General features: G+C 36.7%; 1 protein-coding gene across 1 annotated transcript; it reads left to right on the forward strand.

Annotated features, from left to right (window-relative positions):
- The first annotated feature begins 4,065 nt into the window (after positions 1 to 4,065).
- On the forward strand, positions 4,066 to 22,502 carry dnajb1a (DnaJ heat shock protein family (Hsp40) member B1a). Its single transcript, XM_067422994.1, has 3 exons — positions 4,066 to 4,649; positions 11,431 to 11,996; positions 21,167 to 22,502. Exons 1-3 carry the CDS (start codon positions 4,439 to 4,441, stop codon positions 21,395 to 21,397), a joined length of 1,008 nt encoding a protein of 335 aa, XP_067279095.1. The 5' UTR covers positions 4,066 to 4,438; the 3' UTR covers positions 21,398 to 22,502.
- The last annotated feature ends 560 nt before the right edge of the window (positions 22,503 to 23,062 follow it).

Below are 23,062 nucleotides of genomic sequence, written 5' to 3' on the forward strand. Positions count from 1 at the left end.
GGGACTCAAACCAATCCAGTGGGATGTGGCTCATATACCTCCACAGCGCCTACTCTAGTGTTAGGCTAGTGTGCATCTCTACAGCTGGGGATATTAATACATCTGCCTCGCAAGCAGAGTCATGCAATGAATCTATTTGAGTTTGTCCATGGCCACACCAGTGATTGGACTTGGCTTCAACAAATAAGCCACTTCTGTGGTCCCTAGAGGTTCTCACATTAGGTTTGGGCACGTCACTGCCGTACAGAACTCATTTGTGTCTGTCAGCCGAAAACAGATCAGACAAACACTAAGGCATCTTGAGTTATCCGATATATTTACAAGATCAGTTAGTTAGTTTCCATCACCTGTTCTCGGGCCTTTAGGAATGTTCAGAACATTATGAGAATAATATTTAGAATTATCTAAGATAATTCTATCTTATATATTTAGATATATAAGATAGAATACCCCCCCCCCCCCACACACACACACACACACACACACGATTTTGTTTTAGTTTTGACAACAATGTACTAAATGCGGGGAAATGGTTTAGCGTACAGACGGCAATGTTGTCAAAATTTGAAGTCGACCGATAGTGGATTTCACTGATAACTAGGTTGGACCACACTTGCCGAAAACCGATTAACCGTCCGATAGTTTTTTTAAATAGATAAAACATAACACTAGATAAAACAGTGCTAGCTGAACTTTATTACAAGAAATTAAAAAAAACTATACTGAATCATGAAAACGTGCTAAATTGCATATGTAAATATGAATATATTAAAATGATAAGTTCGAACCGAAACAATTCAAATTTCTACAGAAAAATAACTAAAACATTAAAATATTACAAATAAATGTTTCTTTAGCTATAACCTAGAAACATGTGAATGTCAGATAACAGACTGCAAGTCCCATTTGTTAACAAGGATGTAGCTAGCTTACATGAACTAAATGCAAAATACATTTTACCTACGTTTAATATTTGACCATATGGCAACAAATTTTAAGTTAATCATTCATGTTAGTTCATAGTGCATAAAAAGGTTAACAGATGAAACTAACAATGAATAATACTTCTACAGCATTTATTAACCTTACTTAATGTTAAAACTTAAATATGAAATCGAATGCGTTTCTGATTTGTTTATATTTCTGTCGGATGCCTGGTCATACAGTCTGGTTTCTCACGTCATAGTGGTTCCATCATTTTAACTGCTTGAGGTAATCGTTACTGCTAATGTTAGCGTCATGTCAGCCTTGACGACAAAGTAGGCCCTACATACTGCTGTTCTTTTCCTGTTAAAGCATTATAATGATTTAGCAACATGTACTGAAGTGTTCTGTATTCATACCGTTTCCCTTTCGGTGTTTTAAACGCACGTCAGATGTGTCAGCGTTAATATAAACAATAGTTTTTTATTTGGCCTCAAGAGGCTGCTCTCATGCTATATATTGCCAGCAGACCCTTCTCAGAGCTCGCTACTGTGTAGGGGTGTAACGATTCACGATGCATCGATATATTCATATTAATATATTCATATTTCTTGATGCATCGATTACAAATCCTGACGATGCATATGCATTGATCTTGCAACATGTATTTTGAATCGTGAGTCGTTAATTTCGGCCGATATTGGATTTTAAATGCTAAGAATCGGATAAATCGTGATTCAATAACAATTCGTGCTAGTGGTAATTGTAATTTAGTGAATCGCCTTGAACCGAATCGTTCTAAATTGGCAAAAATCGTTCTTGAATCGGAAATCTATGAATCGTGAATCGAATCGATTTGCTACCTACCTGAAGATTTACAGCCGTGTAATGACAACGCACCCTTTTTAGGCGCTCCCGCAACAGATGCAAACCGGAAAAACTATCAGAATGAATTTTTTACTTTTGCCGATAACCGATTGTTCCACCCGTCAGCTATCGGTGCCGATTAATCAGCAAAACAGATGAATCGATCAACCTCTTAAAATGGGCCACCAAAACGCAGCTGTCGCATAAATGAATTACCAAAAGCATAAAAAGTGTTCATTTTTTAGTTAAAAACAAGTGTGAAAATCAACACAATTTTGTGCAAAAACATAACTCTTTTAAGAAGTGATGAGTTCATGAATTTGTACGATGTGATTCATAGGGAAACATATATTAAGAAAAAGGTATGACGTTCCAACCTAAAACCTAACGTCAGTTACATACATTTGTGGGGCCAAATACATGTATTTGTTTTAAAATACATGTATTTTGTGTACAAATTAAGATTGTATACAAACTCAATTTGCCAAAACCTAAAATAGTTACAAAATTGTGTTGGGAAACTTTACGGTAGACTTCATTAGATGTTTTTTTCTTTTCTTTAAGTAGACTGTGTAGTGTTTTTAAAATCCTTAAATTTGAATTTTACTGAACATGAAATCACAAATATTACAATGCAAAGAAAAGTTATTTTTAGCAAATATATTGATTGAGAAAGCTCTGAAATTGTTTTGCAAGGCACTGTACACAAGCTCAGATGAAATGATGTCTCTCTCAGATAAGTTTAGCCTTTATGAAGACAGCCTATATTTGTTTGCCTGCTTTAACTGCTGCTTAAATGATCATGGTGTGCTGACCGTGCACACATGCAATCAAACAAGAGCTCAGATTTCGTTAGACTACAACATTTTGCTTTGCAGTTATACTGTGTACTCGTCTAGACATGAGATTAGAAGAACTGCACACCACTCTTGGTCTGTTTCCACATATCAAAGCTGATTTAGAACACGAGAAAAATACATTTTGAAAACAAATCTGTCATGGGAGCTCTTCAGTGGTTTTCTGACACCTTGGTATGTATAGGCCTATGTACCTTACTATTTGATACCTTCACTATACTTCCCTTTTTTGTAAGGACTTTGCGACTCTGGCTATGTTTAGAATAGCATATTAATATAGCACAGTATGCTATTTCTGTAGTATATGTAGAACTATATGTGATACATGTGCACAGAATGCATTTTTCTGTGTACAAAAGCTAAAACCCATATGATCGACTGCATTACATTTGCCAAATTAAAAGCAGGCCTAATTAAGTATCCTAACTAAGTATACTATGCTTTTAGTTGTGTTTACTCTTTTGTATGTAATTAGTTCGGAAACATGCTAAATTCACACGTTTCTTTAAAAACAATTTGAAATATGTGTTCTGTGTTGGAATGTTTGTTTTTGTTTTGGTTTGTGTGGTCCCACCCACTACCAGTTTACCCAATAGTATTTCAACAACCCAGGTTGCCACTTGGTGTAAAACACGGCATATGGTGCATTTAATGCTGCGTTCCAGACAGGTTTTTGAGCTCGTAAGTCACGCTAAACTGCATGAGCACAAGGAATTGTGTTAGCTAGATGTAAACAAAGCATGGTGGACCGTATGGTGCTTAATGCTCATTTATAATCATTTCTATTGCCAAAGGTGCTTACTCCTTGCTTAATTGAGGGAAAAAAGGCAAGAGAAGCTGTTATACATTTTATTTTACGTTATTTGGAAATGTATTTGGTATTTGCTACTGCATCTATAAGGGCTGCCATTGTTGTTTCATGGGCTGTGATGTCAGAGTGTGTAAATGGGAGTACATCAGTCTACGAGTTCTTGAGTGGGAAGTCACAGGTTTGACTGCCATTCCAGAAAAACACGTGTTACGGGTTGCCTTGTGTACATATACACATTTAAAGAATAATGGTTTTATGGATTTTATTTTTCCTCTAAAAATGCTGGGTTGTTTCAATCCAATTGTGGGTTAAATATGGACAAAACTAACCGTTTGGTTAAATTTTAAATAAATGTTATGAAATATGGACAAACCAGTTTGTCCAGATTTGACCCAAAAAATGGGTTTAAAACAACCCAGCATTTTTTAGAGTGTAGACTAGTTGTTTCAATGGATATCACATGAACAACCTTATATGTAATTACTTTATTTAACTTTATTGGTGAGACAGTATTTACAAGGTAAACTTCTTTCCATTAATCTGAACGTGCTGCTTGTCCCTTTCTGTCAAATACTCACTCCTATCCACTGGAGGCGATCGTCGCAGCCGCAGCATCTGTTCAGAGCACCGCCGAGTAAGTCGTTTTCTCGGACTTTCTGCGGACGGCGACGTTGACAACTTCAACACTGTGTTAGCCGGGAACATTCTGTGATATTAAAGTTTTACATCGATTAAAGTTAGGACAGACTCGGGAAAATGGTCACATATTTCGGGGATGTGGCAGCGGCTGCGGGCGATAAATGAGGATTTGGATAAATAACTTGCAGACAGTTTAATGAACTCCATCCGCGCGCTTCATGTTCGGTAGGACAGGAGGAGTATCATTTAAAATTAGTCAAATAGTCGTTCTATAATTGGAAGATATCTACATATGGAAACAGGTAGTTGGATGATAGTGGAGTTTTAGTTGAGTGTTGTGATGGGTAAAGATTATTACAGGGTCCTGGGGATAGAGAAGGGCGCAACTGATGAGGAGATCAAGAAAGCCTACAGAAAACAAGCTTTACGATTTCATCCCGACAAGAACAAAGCAGCCGGAGCAGAAGACAAATTCAAAGAAATCGCCGAGGCTTATGATGTCCTGAGCGATGCCAAGAAGAAAGACATCTATGACAGATATGGAGAGGATGGTAAGATCATTGTCCCACTATTGATGTTGTACGTAGACAGTTATGTCCTTAAAAAGTACTGCGATAATTTTTAGATATGAATACTATGGTAAGGTTACTTTGATATATGGTACATCATTTTTACACTGGTATTTATGATGCCATGACACAGATAGATAGATAGATAGATAGATAGATAGATAGATAGATAGATAGATAGATAGATAGAAAGAAGGATGGATAGACAGACAATTGGGCGCACTGATGGATGGATGGACGGATGGATAGATAGATAGATAGATAGATAGATAGATAGATAGATAGACAGACAGACAGACAGACAGAGACAGTTGGGCAAACTGATAGATAGATGGATGGATGGACGGATAGATATAGACAGAGATAGATATATAGATAGATAGATAGATAGATAGATAGATAGATAGATAGATAGATAGATAGATAGATAGAGACAAAGAACGTAGGGCTGCACGTTATTGTGTACAAAAATGCGACATGTAATGCCTTTTTAAATAATGCGATATTCAATATGTGGCATGATATTGCTTTAAGTGTGTAAAATCAATTTCAATCATACTTTAAAATATTTAAAACTGAAAATGATATAACCAATATATGTTTCACATTCTTTCTGGGAAAAGAAAGCATCACTACAATTTCTGAAAGTGACCAGCAGTGTGTGAGCATTAAAATGCATTAATGAAAAGTCATTTTGATGTAATTTTTACATCAATGTAAACAAACAAACTTGGTAACATATATTTTAACCTAAAATTTAATATCAAGATCATGCGAAGAAAAATACTGTTTATTCAATAACTTGTCGAATAATTAGATATACAATATGCTATACAATAATGCTTTAAGTGTGTAAAATAAATGTAAATTATATTTGAATTAGTGCTACCAATCGATTAAAAACAAAACAAAAAAATGAATTGCATTTTTGTAAAATGTAATTATTTATATTTTTATATATTTTTTATATGTTGGTGTAGTGTTGTCACGATACCAAAATTATGACTTCGATACGATACCAGACTAAAATATCGATATATCAATACAAAATCCATACCACAGTAAAAAAAAAAAAAGATAAGATGCTTAATATGACAACAGAACTTGTTATTATTCATTGTTATGTTTTACTAAAAATTCATGTGGCCAGCATGTTCCTTAGGGTTGGGCATCGTTTTGATTTGAACAATTATTGATCAATTGATCAATTACTATTAAAATTATCTCTCAATTTTTTGCTATCTCAATGTATTTTTTACAATGGGGTAGTTGTGTTGCAATAGATTACACACAGCACAAGAAAGCTTGATTTGGAATGGTAAACTGAATTTAAAAAGACGACTAAACAGTAATAAAATAAGAACAAATAAACAGATTACAAACAATAGCACAAATAAATGCAATAGAATAGAAGATACAAATTAAATAGACTGCTTTCTTTTTTCAGGTAGGTCTAACATTCAGATAAGAAACTGAATAAAAAAAATGCATAGTAATTACATTTAAAACAACATTGGATAATGTTCTTTGTAAAAAAATTCAATAGCGTACAGATGAAACTATTAAAGTTACACAAGTTGATCAGTCAAGAGCAGTTGATCGTTTGTCTTTTTGTAGTTTGAATAACAAATGACTGCTGTCCCTTTAAGACTAACAGACGCATGGATCCTGAACACTGTTCCTGTTACTCGTTCTTCCTGAACTGTTTGCGACTGTGTTTACGTTAATACTCTTCCAGATGTGCACTGATAATTCTTTGAGTATATTTGACCAATAATAAGCTGGAAAAAGAAGCAAATGTTTGCACTTGTATCATGTCAGAGGCGGCTTTATTACGGTAGGCTATGTGTGTGCGCTTCAGATGTGAGCACGAAATCTGCGGGGATTAGTAGAATTAATTTATGTGCAATCCCGCGCGAAATTCAGACCGATCACACACTAACACTAACACACTGTCATGAGGAAAAAGTCCAGCAGAACCCGCGCTCGCCGTGCTCAGAGGTTAACCGGGCTGAGTGAGAATATGCCGGTGTGTGTCAACTCGCTTTCGGTCGGAGAGGAGAGCGCAGCTGGTATCGATACTGTAAAAACTGAGAATCGTATCGTTTCAGATATTCCAGTATCGATACATATCGAAATTCAATATTTTTGACAACACTATGTTGGTGTTATTTTGTCACTTATTGAGCAGTAGGCTAGATGGAGCCATTTATCTCCAGTCTTTGTGCTAAGCTAGGCTAGCGGTGGGTGCGTCAGACAGACTTATGGCACACATGAAGATAAGAATCGTATGTATGGACTTTTCTAACTCTGGGGGATATGGCGAATAAGCTAGAGACCCAAAAAGTCAGTGTGTTCCTTTACCTTCGAGCCCTGTAGTTTATATGTATATATTATACCAAAAAAACCCAGATTAATTCTGTTAAATATTTTTAATGCGTACAACTGAAGAAAAAAAAACTAAAAATGCATTAACGCGCTAATTTCGATAGTACTAATGAATATATTTAAAAACTAAAATTATAATCATACATGTTTCACATTCTTCTTTTTGTGAGACGGTATCTCTACAACTGAAAGTGAACGGCAGTGTTTTACGGTAGCATTACAGAAAGTGTTACTTTAACGTTGGTGTAAAGCTGGAGGTTTACTGTGTGCTCTCACCGCCGTTGACAAGTGTGTCAAAATTCGCTCTAGCTGCCCTGCCAGCATCGTGGACGCTCTGACATAGATAGATTTCTTTTTTAAAACTTTAAGGGGCCAAAGCAAACAAGCATGTTGATCCATATTTGTGCTGACTGACCACAAGTAGGGTATAAATTAATCTCATGAAATCTTTTAAATGTGAAAGTTAAAAAAAAGATAGATGGAAAGATTTTATAGTTAAATGTTTGTTAACAACAAAAAAACAACGAAATAATTAAAGACATTTGTGTGGTGTGGCTTGTGTTCATGGTTAAGTGCTAGTTTAATTTAAACTTGGTCATTAACATTTAACTTGGTCATTAACAACTTGTCCATTAACTATTAACATTAACTTGTGTGCAGCCTACATTACAACTGTTCTGGTTGCCTTGAATGTAATCTTGTCAAATCGGTGTTGCTTTGAGCAAATTAATGCCTTATAAATACAGCAAGTTGAGCCTTGGATAAAACAACTCTATATCGCAAATAATATCATTTACATCAACTTGATGTAGACTTTTTATATCGCGATATATTGATTAACAATGTATCGTTACACCCCTATGTAACTGCTGCTGCCACTTTAAGAGCTGCATGGATCAAATATGTTGATACACGTGAACTCTCACCAAGATGGAAGTTGACATAACTTTGCATTAGGGCTGCAGGATTAATTGAACCGAATTTGGCTTGTGTGCGATTATGAAAGTGCAAAGGCTGCAATTTTAATGAAATAAATATACCGGTATGCCCAGTGTGTTAGTGACTCTGTAATCAGGAGTAAACGCTGCTCAGTCTGAAAGACTGTGAGTTTGAAAAAACACGCGTCAAACATCTTCACAAACTAGTAATGCATAAACCTGTTAAAATAAAATACAACATTTAATAACACGTTTAACTTGCTTCATCATATCAAGTGTTTGTGAGCTGATGTGGCTTATCACAGAATGTCAATCAGCATTGCATACTTTATTATTATGAAAATATTCGAGAAGGCTTGAGGCACTCGTGTTTATTATCTTAATGTTTAATCACTCAGTGTTTCTGTCTTTTTATGTAGCCTACAGTGCTAGCTTCACTTTAGGGATTTCCTAAAACTATTACTTCTCTGTGACAAATGTGGTGTTTCACGCGGTAAACCAGGAGTCCTATACATACAACTAACAGTTACATTTTTCGTTTTTCAATTTTAACTTCAAAAGTAACTTAACCTTTAACTTCTTTTTTTTAAATATTTATTAAATGCATTTTTTTATTTTTAATAATGAAAATGTTATAATAGTAATATTTATTATTTTGTTATTTAGTTTTCTTTAGCAATAATCTTAATATATAAACAAAATATTATGTACACACTTTTCATTTGTAAAATAAATAAATAAAATAATAAATCGCATTTTAAATCACAATTGAAATTTTAACCAAAATAATCGCAATTAGATTTTTTTTCCCCAAATCGTGCAGCCCTACTTTGTATGTATTTGGCCATATAAGCTGCGGAAGAGAACTGAATTCGGGATGACGTCCTGCATGATTACTTCGCTTATTGCGCCTAATTACATTATTAAAGGGTTACTTCACCGCTTTTTCATATTAAACTATGTTATTCCCTTAACTAAAACGAGTTGATACATACCTCTCTCGTCGTGCACTTAATCTCTCTGACGTGCGGTGATGATCTGATAGCATTTAGCTTAGCCCACTAATCCCAGTTCATTCACTATGGAACCAAACAGAGATCAAGTTAGATGCGTCCAAACACCTCCATCTTTTCCCTATTTAAATACAGTTACACCAATAGCTGAACGATCAAGTATGGTGACAAAATAAAACGTGGTACTTCTCTAATCGGATTAAAAAGGAGAACTATAATGTATGGCGGAATAGCACTTCTGAGAGTACTTCGGCTCGGCGCAGTAAAAAGTCCTGGCCGAAACATCTTTCCTCACATCTCCCCCTCCCTCTCTCATTTCTGTTAATAGGGGGGAGACGTGAGGGAGGATGTTTCAGCCGGGACTTTTTACTGCGCCGAGCCGAAGTACTCTCAGAAGTGCTATTCCGCCATACATTATAGTTCTCCTTTTTAATCCGATTAGAAACGCGCCACGTTTTATTTTGTCACCATACTTGATTGTTCAGCTATTGGTGTAACTGTATTTAAATAGGGGAAACGTGGAGGTGTTTGGTACTTCTAACTTGATCTCTGTTTGGTTCCATAGTGAATGAACTGGGCTTAGTGGGCTAAGCTAAATGCTATCAGATCATCACCGCGCGTCAGAGAGATTAAGTGCACGCACTGAGACGAGAGAGGTATGTATTAACTCGTTTAAGTTAAGGGAATAACATAGTTTAATATGAAAAGGCAGTGAAGTATCCCTTTAAGCATTTCATGCATATGTAACAGTCATGTGTCCAGATTAAAACTTGGAGCAATCTTTTAGAGTATTAAAATCATGCATATCGCAAGCCATTGCCATATTTCGATAAATTAGATGCAGCCCTATTTAGCTCTTTTTGCCAAATTTAGTTTGAACTGACATCACACACTTTGGTTCTTTGATTTCACTCTAAGGTATATCAGGGCCTTAAAGGGTTAGTTCACCCAAAAATGAAATGTATGTCATAATGACTCACCCTAATGTCGTTCCACACCCGTAAGACCTCTGTTCATCTTCAGAACACAGTTTAAGATATTTTATATTTAGTTAGAGAGATTCTGTCTCTCCATTGAAAACAAATGCACAGTATACTGTCCCTTTCCAGAAGGACCAGAAAGGTAATAAAAACATCAAAGTATTGATTCATGATTGGTGATGAATCAATACGCCTATTCATAACTGTTCAAAGGATTGAAAGCAAACACGAAAAAGAAGACAATGCTGAATTAAGTCGTAGTTTTTGTTATTTTTGGACCAAAATGTACTTTCAATGCTTCAAGAGATTCTAACTTACCCACAGATGTCACAAATGGACTACTTTGATGATGTTTTTATTACCTTTCTGGTCCTTCTGGAAAGGGACAGTATACTGTGCTTACGTTTTCAATGGAGAGGCAGAATCTCTAGGACTAAATATAAAATATCTTTAAATTGGTTTTGCGGGTGTGGAACGACATTAGGATGAGTCAATTTAAATTTAAAGGTCCCGTTCTTCGCGATTCCATCTTTCAAACTTTAGTCAGTGTGTAATGTTGCTGTTAGAGCATAAATAATACCTGTAAAATTATAAAGCTCAAAGTTCAATGCCAAGCGAGATATTTTATTTAACAGAAGTTCCCTTTCAAAGCCTACAGCGAACGGCCGGTCTGGACTACAGCAGGAAGTGCAGGGATGGAATGACGTCACTAGAACCGTTTGTTGACTAACCCTCCGCCCACAAGAACACGCAAAATAGGGGGCGTGGTCTCGTTGCTCTCCCACGTGGAGAAGAGCGCGCATTCAGCGCTTGCATCTCCCCGTTATGGTAAAAGGGCGGGACCTTTCCGGGCAAAGTGCGCTAAGCTGCTGTCCAATCACAACACGGGAAGTGCTGGCACAATCAGAACTCGTTACGTATTTCTGAAGGAGGGACTTCATAGAACAAGGAAGCCATCAGGCCGTTTTTAGGACAGAGGAAACAGCGCTGTACAGATAAGTCAATTGTGTGAAAAATACTGTGTTTTTTTACACGCGAAACATGAACTCATGTTATATTGCACACTGTAAAAATAATCAAAGCTTTGAAAGCACGCGAAGAATGGGACCTTTAATTTTTGGGTGAATTAACCCTTTAAGTGTTGCATGTATGGACTAAGCGAGCACCCTCAGCAGTGCTTACAGTTAAGCTTTAGCTTCTCTGATGACCTTTGGTGACCGTTTGAGTTTTCTCTGAATGCTGTAAACACAGGAGCATGTAGTGTGGAATCGGCGAGGGACTTTATGAAACCTGCTCTGATCTCCAGATTAGGAATTCAAACTGTACAGTGTGACGGGATCATTGCTGTGAGCTGGTTCTGCTCTTTCTATATATGCAGTTTCTTATATTTCCCTCAATGTCGACTTGCTGTTTTCCACAAACATCATTTCTTTTTCCCCCGCAGGGCTTAAAGGACATGCCGGAGGCGGCACCAACGGCCCTAGTTATACTTTTCATGGTGATCCTCACGCCATGTTTGCAGAGTTCTTTGGTGGTCGTAGCCCATTTGATCAGTTTTTTGCATCCACTGGCAGTGTAGATGATGACATGGACATTGACGACCCCTTTGCGGCCTTCGGAATGGGAGGAATGGGCGGCTTTCCCAGATCCTTCAAGTCTCGGGCAGGCGGTGCGCACAGGGCCCGAGAAAAGAAGAAAGATCCGCCAGTAGTGCACGAGCTCAAGTTGAGCCTGGAAGAAGTGTTCTCTGGTTGCACCAAGAAGATGAAGATCTCTCGCAAGAGGCTGAACCCGGACGGCCGCACCATGCGCAACGAAGACAAGATCCTCACAGTGGACATCAAACGTGGCTGGAAGGAGGGGACCAAGATCACCTTCCCCAAAGAGGGAGACGAGACGCCGACCAACATTCCTGCCGATATCGTGTTTGTGGTTAAGGACAAGACTCACCCTGTTTTTCGGAGGGATGGCTCTGACGTCATCTACCCTGCAAAGATATCCCTCCGAGAGGTGAGTGTCTAGTGTCTGCTGCTGAGATAAAGTTACTTAACCTCCAGTAATATACACCGGTGAACTTCTGTTAAGCTTATCAAAAGTGTTTGAGTACAGTAGAAAGATTTAAAAGCAGAAATATTATTTACTAGAATTCCTTTGAGTAAATAATTATTTATTTAAAACTGAAGTGACAATGTTGTTTTTGTGCTTGCGACTTTGCGAATTTTTTGTAGGGTGCACAATTTTACCAAAAAAGTATTATTAATCAATATGACTATATAATTACAATAATTATAATATAACAAAATATTATTGTTACTAAATAAGAATATTAAACAAAATAAATATTACAATTATCAAATTTCACTGTAAAGTAAAACATTATTGAGTATTTAAGGAAACTAATACAACAGAAATAATTCATTTTATGTTACAGTAAAACTGTAAAATTAACCCTTAAAGGTATGAATGTTTCGCAAGTCATTCTTTCATATTCGGGTCTTTAGCGACCCGGATCTATATTTTACAAAGATGGATGCAATAATGTAAAACTGTCCTGATACTAGAGTAACAATTATAGAGGTCGACCGATAGTGGATTTTACCGATACTGATAGCTAGGTTTGGCCACGCTTGCCGATAACCGATTATTGACCGATAGTTTTTAAAAAAATACTAGATTAAAATAATAATAATAATAAACAACAAATTAATCATATTTTACAAATATGAATATATTAAAAGGATAAGTTCTAACAGAAAATAACTAAAATATTAAAATATTACAAATACATTGTTCTTTAGCTATAACCTAGAAACATGTATGTAAATGTCTGGTAACAGACTGCAAGTCCCACTTGTTAACAAGAATTTATTAGCTTATTTAGCTAGCTTACATGAATGATATGCAATATACATTTTACACCGTGTAATAATAGTTGAGCAATACAATTGTATCATTCATGTTAGTTCATAGTGAATAAAAAAGGTTAACAGATAAAACTAACAATGAATAATACTTCTACAGCATTTATTAACCTTACTTAATGTTACAAATTGAATATTGGAAATAATGTATTATAATGGATTACTGTATTATATTAAGTGTTATTTCAAATAAATCCAAACAGTTTGCTTTTTTAGAACACGACGGTTTTCTTATCAAAATAACAAAATATGTATTGAAATCGAATGCGTTTCTGTGTGAGTGTGTTTATATTTCTGTTGGATGCATGCCCATACTCTTTGGTTTCTTACATCACCTAGTAAGTTGTTACATCGCTTTAACTGCTTGAGGTAAATGTTACTGCTAATGTTAGCATCCTCTCAGCCTCGACGACAAAGTAAAGTACATACATACTGCTGGTCTTTGGCTGCTAAAGCATCTAGTCACCAAAAAAATTACTTTATAATGATTTGGCAACATGTACTGAAGCGTTCTGTATTTATACCGTTTCCCTTTCGCTGTTTTAAACTTGCGTCAGATCATGTGTCAACGCGCTCTTTGCAGCTTGTGCTGTGAAGCGTGCAGCCTCACGTGTCCTCACGTGTTAATGTAAACAGTGATAGTTTTTTATTTGGCCTCTAGAGGCCGTTCTCGCACTATTCATGGGTTTCAGTCACGTGACTTTTTTGCCGCGGCCGCCATCTTTAGGACATTTGCGTATCATAGCCGGTTATGCCTCTGTCTTGCAGACCGCAGACAGACCCATCTGAACAAGATGTACATAATAATTACATGATTACATTATTATGTAGGCTATATCTATGATTGGAAAGATTTCACACGCCAAAATAGCCCATCTCCCCACTGACGAAACGTCAATAGCAACGGTCTTTAGATACTTAAAGGGGGGGTGAAACACTCAGTTTCAGTCAATCTCATGTCAATCTTGAGTACCTATAGAGTAGTATTGCATCCTTCATATCTCCGAAAAGTCTTTAGTTTTATCATATTTATAAAAGAAATATGGGCTGTACCGAGTCTTTCCGGAAAAAAACGAGCGCCTGGAGGCGTATCGTGTGGGCGGAGCTAAAGAATGACAAGCGCGCAAAGCGGTGACGTCCTCAAGCGTGGAGAAACCCATCTATCTCAGCTAATACAGATAATGATCCACAATCAAATCTGAGGCTGAAATAAATTGAACAGGAGAAACGGCAACATCAGGATGTCCGTCTCTGTGGTATGTACTGTATTTAGGGGCCTTTGTGTGCAGTTTATGAGGACATGATTCGGTTTATGGACTATTGTATGTGACTAGACCTTAGAGGTAGCAAGCAAAACGGTTTTGCACGTCAGAGTCAGAATAGTGTAACGTTATACAGAACAACAATGGAGTAACCGTTAGCGCATTTGAATGACGAAGCACGCGATCGTATCGTTTACTGATGTTTACTCATGCGACGGTAGCCAATAGCAGAGACATTTGAAGTTGATTTACTCACCGCATCTTCCAAAGCAGGACCGCTCTGTCAAAAACACTTCTTTGGTATGATTTGGTGAAGTCCTGTGACAGCAGTGACCGTGGAAATCCACTTTGCGACGCGACTGAAGCGATGCCTTGAAGCTTCCCGTCATTTCTGCGTTCAAATCGGTTCAAATGCAGTGCTGCCTTCCCGGAATGCTGTGCTGAAGCGTTGAAGTCGCTCGACGTCACCCATAGGAATAAAGTGGAGCGCGGCGCGACATAAGTGTTCACGGACGACTGGATCTGCACCTGAGAGACTGTTTACAGCGTGCATTTCCTCTCTCGCTCTAGTCACGCGCGCGCGCACCCTTCCGGGAGAAGAGCCCGTACAGCCCATACAAGGACCTTCCGCTCTATTTAACGTCAAGTAGACCCATACTCGAAAAAAACTCTCTGAAACTTGTGAGAAACCAGAAGGAGTATTTTTAACACAGAAATACTCCATCAAACGTCCAACATTAGTTTTTGAAACTTTGTCTATGTTTAGGATGGGAATCCAAGTCTTTAAAGGTGTAAAAAGCTCAGTATGCATGAAACAGCATTTCACCCCCCCTTTAAAGAAAATAGATACTTGTCTTTAGGATTAGATCCTTATTTACTGCCAAACGAACTGCTGACACCCAGTGGCGGAGCCAGAGGGGTGCGGGTGGCACTGGACACCTTGACATTTGACAGGCCACCTTGGGTGCCACCCCAAAATTTAGATTGCTATTTCCATTTTACTCACATCCTATTGAAAGCAGGATGTATTGACGTGCAGTCGCACGGCACATTTTTCATGTACCCTACTATAACCGTTGAATATTAACCTTAGAGAATAACGTTGCCAAACATATGATTAATCAACAAAATTTGTGTTTAAACGTTGTTAATGACTTCACCGTAGGTTGGAGTAAGTAGCTATTTTGGAAGGTTAAGTAGCCTATTTGCGCTTTTTGGTTGTTGCAGTTTTACAGCAACACATCGATGCCACTTCTTTCATTCTTGGAGAAAAAACGTTTTGCCTGTATGGTGATTAGATTTACTGTATACTGCGCGACATATGGCGCTTCATCAATAGCGCAAACACAGGAAGCATGGCTTGCACTTGAATGAGTAAAATAATCATAAAGGTATGCCAAAAATATAATAGTAAACACAGTCGGCTATGTATACCGACTACCGAATGTGAGCTGTGAAATCGGATGCATGTCTATTGGATTCAACATTGCGCATTTGGTCTTAATGATTGCACGAGCTCCTTCAGTCTGTCATTAAAGTTAATCACAGAACAAAAGTGAAATTTAATTCTGTTCTCACTTGGCTGATCTGTTCACTTGTATTTGATATTGTTTTAAATGTTTAAATATTGCACCTGTCAGTAGCCTACATAACGAAATATTCTTTGCCGCGAATACTGCCGACGATGTCTTTGCGGTCTCATTTTAGTACTTTATTAATAATAATTGATTGTTAAAAGTTAGCAGAAAAAGAGCAAAGTATTTCTGACGACGCTCAGGGTTTTTGTGGATATTGTAAAACGTTACTCCATGTTTATTTTATTTGCTGTTGTCACAGCCCACAGCACAGCAGATAGACGCATGTTGCAATTCAGTCCTACAAATGGCGGCCGCGCCACAGTGTGACGTCACATGAAATCTAATTAATGCCAGCAGACCCTTCTCAGAGCTCTCTTAGGCTACTGTGTAATGACAGCACCCTTCTCAGCCGCTCCCGCAATGGACGCAAACCGGAAAAACTATCGGTATTGATTTTTGAGGATAACGATGTTCCACCAATCAACTATCGGTGCCGATTAATCGGCAAATCCGATGAATCGGTCGACCTCTAAACAATTATACCATCACTTTCCTCATCAGATCTCATTTCACAGAACATTCAGCATCTGCCTCGTATTCGCCATCTCAAACATGCTCTCAAAACTATAATTTTCAACATCTTCAAAATAAATATTTTGATCGCCAGCAGCTTCTTCACCAGATCCACCGTCAAGAAACAGTGACACTAGGCATGTGCCGATATCAATTTTTCATGTTGCGATTAATTGATGAAGTTTTATCACGATATACGATATTATCACGATATTGAAATAAGTTGCAAAAAAAAGTGTTGCCATAGCATAACAGCTTTAAGAACTATTTTTGTAAGAACAAAAATAACTGAATGTTTAAATACAATAATGCACCAAAAAATATATAGAGCTCTGGGAAAAAAATTAAGAGACCCCTCATTGAGAAATCAATGTTAAGTGGTCTCTTGATTTTTTCCAGAGCTGTAAAAGTACAATTTTCAAACAGATTAAAGTGCAAAAGAATTAGGCTATAAAGAACAACAGGTAACAAATTACAATAAGGTCTCATTATTTAATGCATTAACTAAGATTGAGCAAGCTACATTTGGTACAGAAAGTATAATGTTTTTGGTAATGTTAGTTAAGAAATACTGATCATTGTTAGTTTTATCTTAGGTCCATTAAAAAAGTTATTTTAATTTTGATTTTAATGTCATTAAACAGTAACTAAGAAATTAACATAGAATGATTAATTCTTTATAAGTATTTTTCATTGTCAGTTTGGTAATAATGAATTAACATGTTAACTAATGAAGTCGTATCTCAAAGTTTTACTGAACAATAACAAATAATCAGAACAGTTCTAATCATTAGGCATGTTGTAGGCCTAGTCCAGATTAAAACATAAAAATGTTTAAGTTTGAAAATAAATAGCCTATTAAGTCTTTAAGTATTAAGTATTTGGTGCTGTGATGAACAACATTGAGATTACAAAAACGAACGGCTGTTTTAAAAACTACACGCATTTTTTGTTTGTTTGCTGGTTTCCGGGATAACCGTGGCATTCTGCAGTTTATCAGCGCCCTCTGCTGTCACTGAGCGGCACTTCAGCAGCGCGTCTCCTTCACCGGTTCAGTCATGTGCAAACGCACGTTGGGCTTGTTTATATCTGAGCGCGTGTCCCTTTGACGCAGAATACAGCAGTGTTGATACAGCATTTATACGGTTGATGGGCAAAGTATTCTTGAGTGCATTATAAAAAAATTATAAATTGTTAATAAATTATTATTTACGATATTTTAAAGTGCCCACGATAACAATATCGTGCATAGTCATTATCGTGATAAATCGCATTATCGAAAATCGGCACATGTCTACGTGACACTAATATTAGATTGCGTTTAGTAAATCGCTGAGCCATTTCAAGTTTTGCTGGTGATTCTTCCTATTCTTTTGTTTTCTACCTGCGGTAACTATGAGTGAAACGACACTTCGTCATTGTGTATCAGACACTGCCACCTTGTGGAATAAAGGCGAATTGCACTTATTCAGTAATTAAATAAATCACTAGAATGATTTGAAACAATATGTTAAATTGTTTAATGTGTTCTCTGATATCTACATAAAGGGTATGTGGCTTATTTAAAGGGGTACTTCAGCGCTGGGAAGATGAATCTGTATTTAAACTGGGTCATTAATGTAGTAGAAATGTGAAATTATTTTTGAATTTGGTGCTTTCTAGACTGAGAAAAGACAGAAAATGTATTTTTGTCTCATGGTGATGAAAGACTACAATTCGCAGAATGCTTCGCTGCCCTGTGAGGCCATTCCCAAAGCTACCGTGACTGAGTTCAGAAAGTACAATTAAATACTGAACGTGTGTGTTCAATATAACGATCGAGTTGCCGCGTGAGTCTCACAGCAGACTCGAATTAGGAGTCAGATTACATTTAACGTCATAAATGAGCTAAAGAGCTCTCGTGATGAGAGCTGAGGTAATCGCGACCACATTCGCGGCATACATTCACAACGCGCTTTCAGTTCATGCCTTTGGAAGCTTAACTTTCATAGAAATTTATTTGAGAAGTTAAAACACCTACATTGCTCAGCATCCATTTAAATTAATGCCTGTAGCTGAGCTGTGCTGTGAGTGTGATCTCCATTCCCCATGCGCAAGTTGAAAACATGCAGAAATGGCTCCCTCTGCTGGCTGTAGTCTTTAGCCTCTGGGCAAACATTCCAAAGATCAATTTGCGTCAGGAGATAATTTTTTCCAGAAATAAAATGCATAAATCTCTCATCTCAGGGGGATATAAGAGGGGGGAGCACGATCATTTGAATATACTCCAGTATACTCCATAAATTGTCCCTAGGATGTAATGCTCTGTTTTTGCCTTATTTAGAAGAGTCATGAATATTAATGTTGAGCTCTGCTCTGATTGGTTTATTTCAGCAGCTCACAGCAGTTCAGCGAAGCGGCTCGTGAGTCCTGACCGTCCTGACAGAACACAGACAGACTAAATGAAACTTTAAGCAAAACATCTCAAATGGAGATTGATAATGTCGTGGCAAATTTTAAGTTCTTGATTGTCTATTTATAGCAAAAATTATAGATTGATACAATTATATATAAACAATGTATCATATTTATCTGTGGACCATCCCCGCCTTCCCAGTACATGACAGTTTCCCCGCGCTTCTGACCAATTTTCCCTTACAACTAATGTAATATCTCCTGTTTCTCACGCTTTGATGTTTTTTTACAAGCGGCAGACCATGGTTTCTTGGTGCTCAGCCGAGGCCAGCTTATACTGCAGCTAAGGCCTAGTGAGGCCTACTAAGGCCTAATGAAAATGAATTTCTTCTACAATAAAATGCTGCTTACTTGTTTATTTGGTGTTTTCAGATCATCCGCACGCGAGAAAGAGCCTGCGTTCTTGCAGTTGCCAGATTTCAGTAATTAAATCCTCTAAACAGAGCTTTTCTGTGAAAAGAAACCCGTATACACTACTTTTTTACCTAAACATGTTCAATCTGGCAACCACATGCACACAAGCTCTTTCTCGCGCACGGACGATCTGAAAACAACAATAAACAAGTAAGCTGCATTTTATCAATCTCCATTTGAGATGTTCTGCTTAAAGTGTCATTCAGTCTACATTTTAGACTTGTCTTTTTTCGTCACCGATATTCCATGTTTATATAACGTTAGTCACAATGTAGGCTAAGGTTACGCAGTGACTGTGGTGTAGCCTAATCTGAAATACAAATAGGCAAAAACATCATAGGAAACACCATACTTCAGTTCTCAAACATATATAACTTATATTTTTACTAAATGAATAGCCTTGTCAAATGACTATCGTTTTAACTTATATGGTGGAAAAGGTGACGTTTGCTAGAAGGATCGAGTGAACGATTTAAGCAAAGTATCTACGGTTGTATTTTGTAATACAAAATAATATTTCCCTTTGTCATTAGACACACTATTTAGTTTTGTATGGTACTTGGTGTTTCCTATTGTTACTGTAAGCATCTTGCGTTATCTAGACAATGCTGTCTCTCTAAGAAACTTTCAATTTAATCAGAAATTGTTTAAACAGCTAGTCAATAAGTGGATAAAATCACTACTTACTGCTTGTAGGAATAAAGTTGCCACTTTCTTCAGTTTAAGACGCTGAGCGAAGCTTGCTTGAAATGGGCCGAACAAACAAACGATCTTGAATTAAATTGTTGTGGTATCGGATTATAAACATCAACCATGACTGTGGGAAGGGTAGAAGTCCTCAGGTCTCCTGAACAGCCTGGAACATGAAGTGTGTCCATGCCAGCAGCTTGTTTTGATGATTCGCTCCCATTTCCACCTGACAATGAACATGTTTGGACAGATGCAAATGTTGGGGGCGTGCATATAAATGATCACCAATGCTTGAGATTTACTTAAGAAGTAGGAGGCAATGGTGTTTGAGACTCACAGTATGTGATGTCCATGTACTGATCTCATTTTACCATTGCAAGGTTAATTCAAATTTTCATTCTAGGGCACCTTTTTGTTGTGCAGAGAAAAAAAAATACATACACTCTCACACACATCGGGTCGTTCGCAACCCTTTACAATTTTTGTATAAATTAATTGGATTGAAAATGAATTGGAAAACGCATCTCTTATCATTTTTCTATTCTTGTTATATTATTTTTAATGAATTCGTTGATTAACCCTCCGCTGAGACACCGAAGAAAACCGATGCTGTTTCGCAGAGGAAGGGAGGTTAATGTTTAGTGCACATGAATTTGAAAGAAATAATGATGTGCATGGATAAATAATTAATAATAAACATTGCAAAATTCTGTAAAAAAAAAAAAAAAGACCTGTCCATTTTGATTTCATGGTGACTTGAAATTATTTTATTTTTATTTTGGTGGAAAACTGCAGGGAGATTTGAAAGCTTTTTTTCACCAGGCTGTTGGCGCCCTCTGTAAGGTTTTTTTTTAATAATGCGTAATGTACATAAGATGATTGTCTATATTGTGTAATTTAAGAGTGTTCTATACAAACATATGAGTACTTGATTTTATCAAAATCATTTGATCCAAATATTAAGTTAATTACATTTTAAGTCATTTAAAGTCTATTGTTTGCTTACGTCTACTTTTATTACCACACAAAATACCCAATTGCTTGATTAATCGTCAAAGTAATCCACGATTACTTGATTTCCCAAATGAATGTTAGTGACAGCCCTCTCGGGCTAAAGGAATGATCCAAGAAGGAACGATGATAGCATTTATTAATCCAGGGTAATGTTGATTTCGCATTATTACTTTTATATAACATTTCAGGGTAATATATTGTAAATGAGACTTAAAGGAATACAGGCAAAAGTTAATTTTGTTTCTCTTCGTCTTTTCCTTTCTCACTCTCTCCAGGCTCTATGCGGCTGCACCATCAGCGCTCCCACCTTGGATGGCAGAACTGTCACAGTGACATCACGTGATGTCATCAAGCCTGGTATGAAGAAGAGGATAGTGGGAGAAGGGCTGCCTCTGTCCAAATGTCCTGAAAAGAGAGGGGACATGGTGCTGGAGTTCTTAGTGAAATTTCCGGACAAGTTGGGACCGAGTGCTCGTGACGCTCTGGTTCAGATCCTGCCACCTTGATCACAGCGAGCTTTGCAGGAGAGACTCCCTGATCATGTGATCGGGCCCTTTTGATTTCATAGATTTTATTGCACCTGAAAGCATCAGTGATTAAATGTACAAGTAAGCCAAGTTCAGAGAAACACAATAGAGCTCCAATATATTATTTATATTTCCTTACTTGTATGTCAATGCACTTTTACAAAACACTGTGAAATGTTTCCAAAGTAATTTAGTGACTTTCACACATTTTGCAGTACCTAAGAGTAAATGCTCCGTCATCCTCCTGTTTACTTCTTTAGGTTTCTTTCCCCTTGAATCTGTGTTTATATTTTCTTTTATTAAAACTTGATTCCAGTTTTAGAGTCTGAGCAGTAAACATTTCAAGAAACCATGGCCTCTGAACATTATGGTTTTATATTTTTTTTTATAGGCCTCAAAGAGCAATTATAAAATAGTGTGACTGTGGTGTGGGTGTGAAATCCCAGTGGCGGGGCTGCTGGGAGTTTTGGATCGAGTGGACCCATAGAGTCACAATGAGTGTTTTCACTGTGCTTCCAGAGCATGTTAAGGATTTGGGGGTGTACGATATGTCGTCTGACAGTATTGTAATTGTGGTTTTAACAAGGTGCGATCTGACATTATCGTGGATGTCCCTCACACGCCTAGAAATTCCAAAATTCCACGGTATGAGTAGTAGGTTTTTTAGGCTATATATTGTATGATATAATATAGCTAAGCGATCACACAAATATGATTGCAAATGCGTTTTTGTATAACAGTTTGGTAGACGCAATATTGCCCGTTTTGCTCCATTTCCCCAACGAAAATAGTGGAATGAATAGTGAATGAATCAACCCATTTAAACTAATTGGTTGAATTTAATGACTCGATTCGCTTATTAAAAATGAATAACCGCCACCTACTGGCAGTTTTAGTTTCATATTTAAAGTTTATTTTCCATTTTAAAAGCACTTCATATTTCATCAGATTTATTTTGAAAAAAGTTTGATTTTCTGCGCATTAAGCTTCTGTGTTTCCTCTGCATTGCAAAGATGAGATTTGTTATTTTATTTGATTGGTAAAAGCTGTATAGGTGTATTATTCATCTAATAGAATGAATTTCTTAAATATAATACTTTTAAATAAATATATAAAATATAAACTACATTTATTTAGGTAAAAAAATAAGTCTGGTTCAATCTTAAATTGAGCTTGGTATGGTGATAGCCAGACAACAATGACCCATTAGATTTAGCTATACAAAATAAAATAATGAATTACACTTTATTTGTTTTAAATAATATAATAAATTGTCATAATACTGTTATATTTTAAAATAAAACATTTGCACATTTAAAAATACAATACTAATATTTACTTTTTCATTTAATATGAATTTTTAAACCTAAAATCAGCAAGCGTTTATTTTGGCGGGTTAACAGGAAGCCTCTTTTAGCTTTTTTTTTTGTTTTTGTAAATTGATTTATTCATTTTATTTTTTTAGCCTCTTTTTTGCCAACTGAAGCATGTGAGCGAATGTCACAGCTTTGCATTTTGCTCTGAAACAGACAGATTGATTATGCATCCAGTTCAAATGTAAATCATATACAGTATTATAGTTATGCACCCCTGTTTATAAAGGCAGAAGTAATTCATTTCTGTCACTACTGCAAACAAATCACC

This window comes from Pseudorasbora parva, chromosome 2 (genome assembly GCF_024679245.1).
Source record: "Pseudorasbora parva isolate DD20220531a chromosome 2, ASM2467924v1, whole genome shotgun sequence".
NCBI lineage: Eukaryota > Metazoa > Chordata > Actinopteri > Cypriniformes > Gobionidae > Pseudorasbora > Pseudorasbora parva.

What these genes read in the sequence shown, in the direction of transcription:
- dnajb1a (XM_067422994.1), top strand. Translation starts at nt 4,439, where the DNA reads ATGGGTAAAGATTATTACAGGGTCCTGGGGATAGAGAAGGGCGCAACT. An exon ending in TGACAGATATGGAGAGGATG is followed by an intron (nt 4,650 to 11,430) that starts GTAAGATCATTG and finishes TTTCCCCCGCAG; the next exon opens with GGCTTAAAGGACATGCCGGA. An exon ending in CAAAGATATCCCTCCGAGAG is followed by an intron (nt 11,997 to 21,166) that starts GTGAGTGTCTAG and finishes CACTCTCTCCAG; the next exon opens with GCTCTATGCGGCTGCACCAT.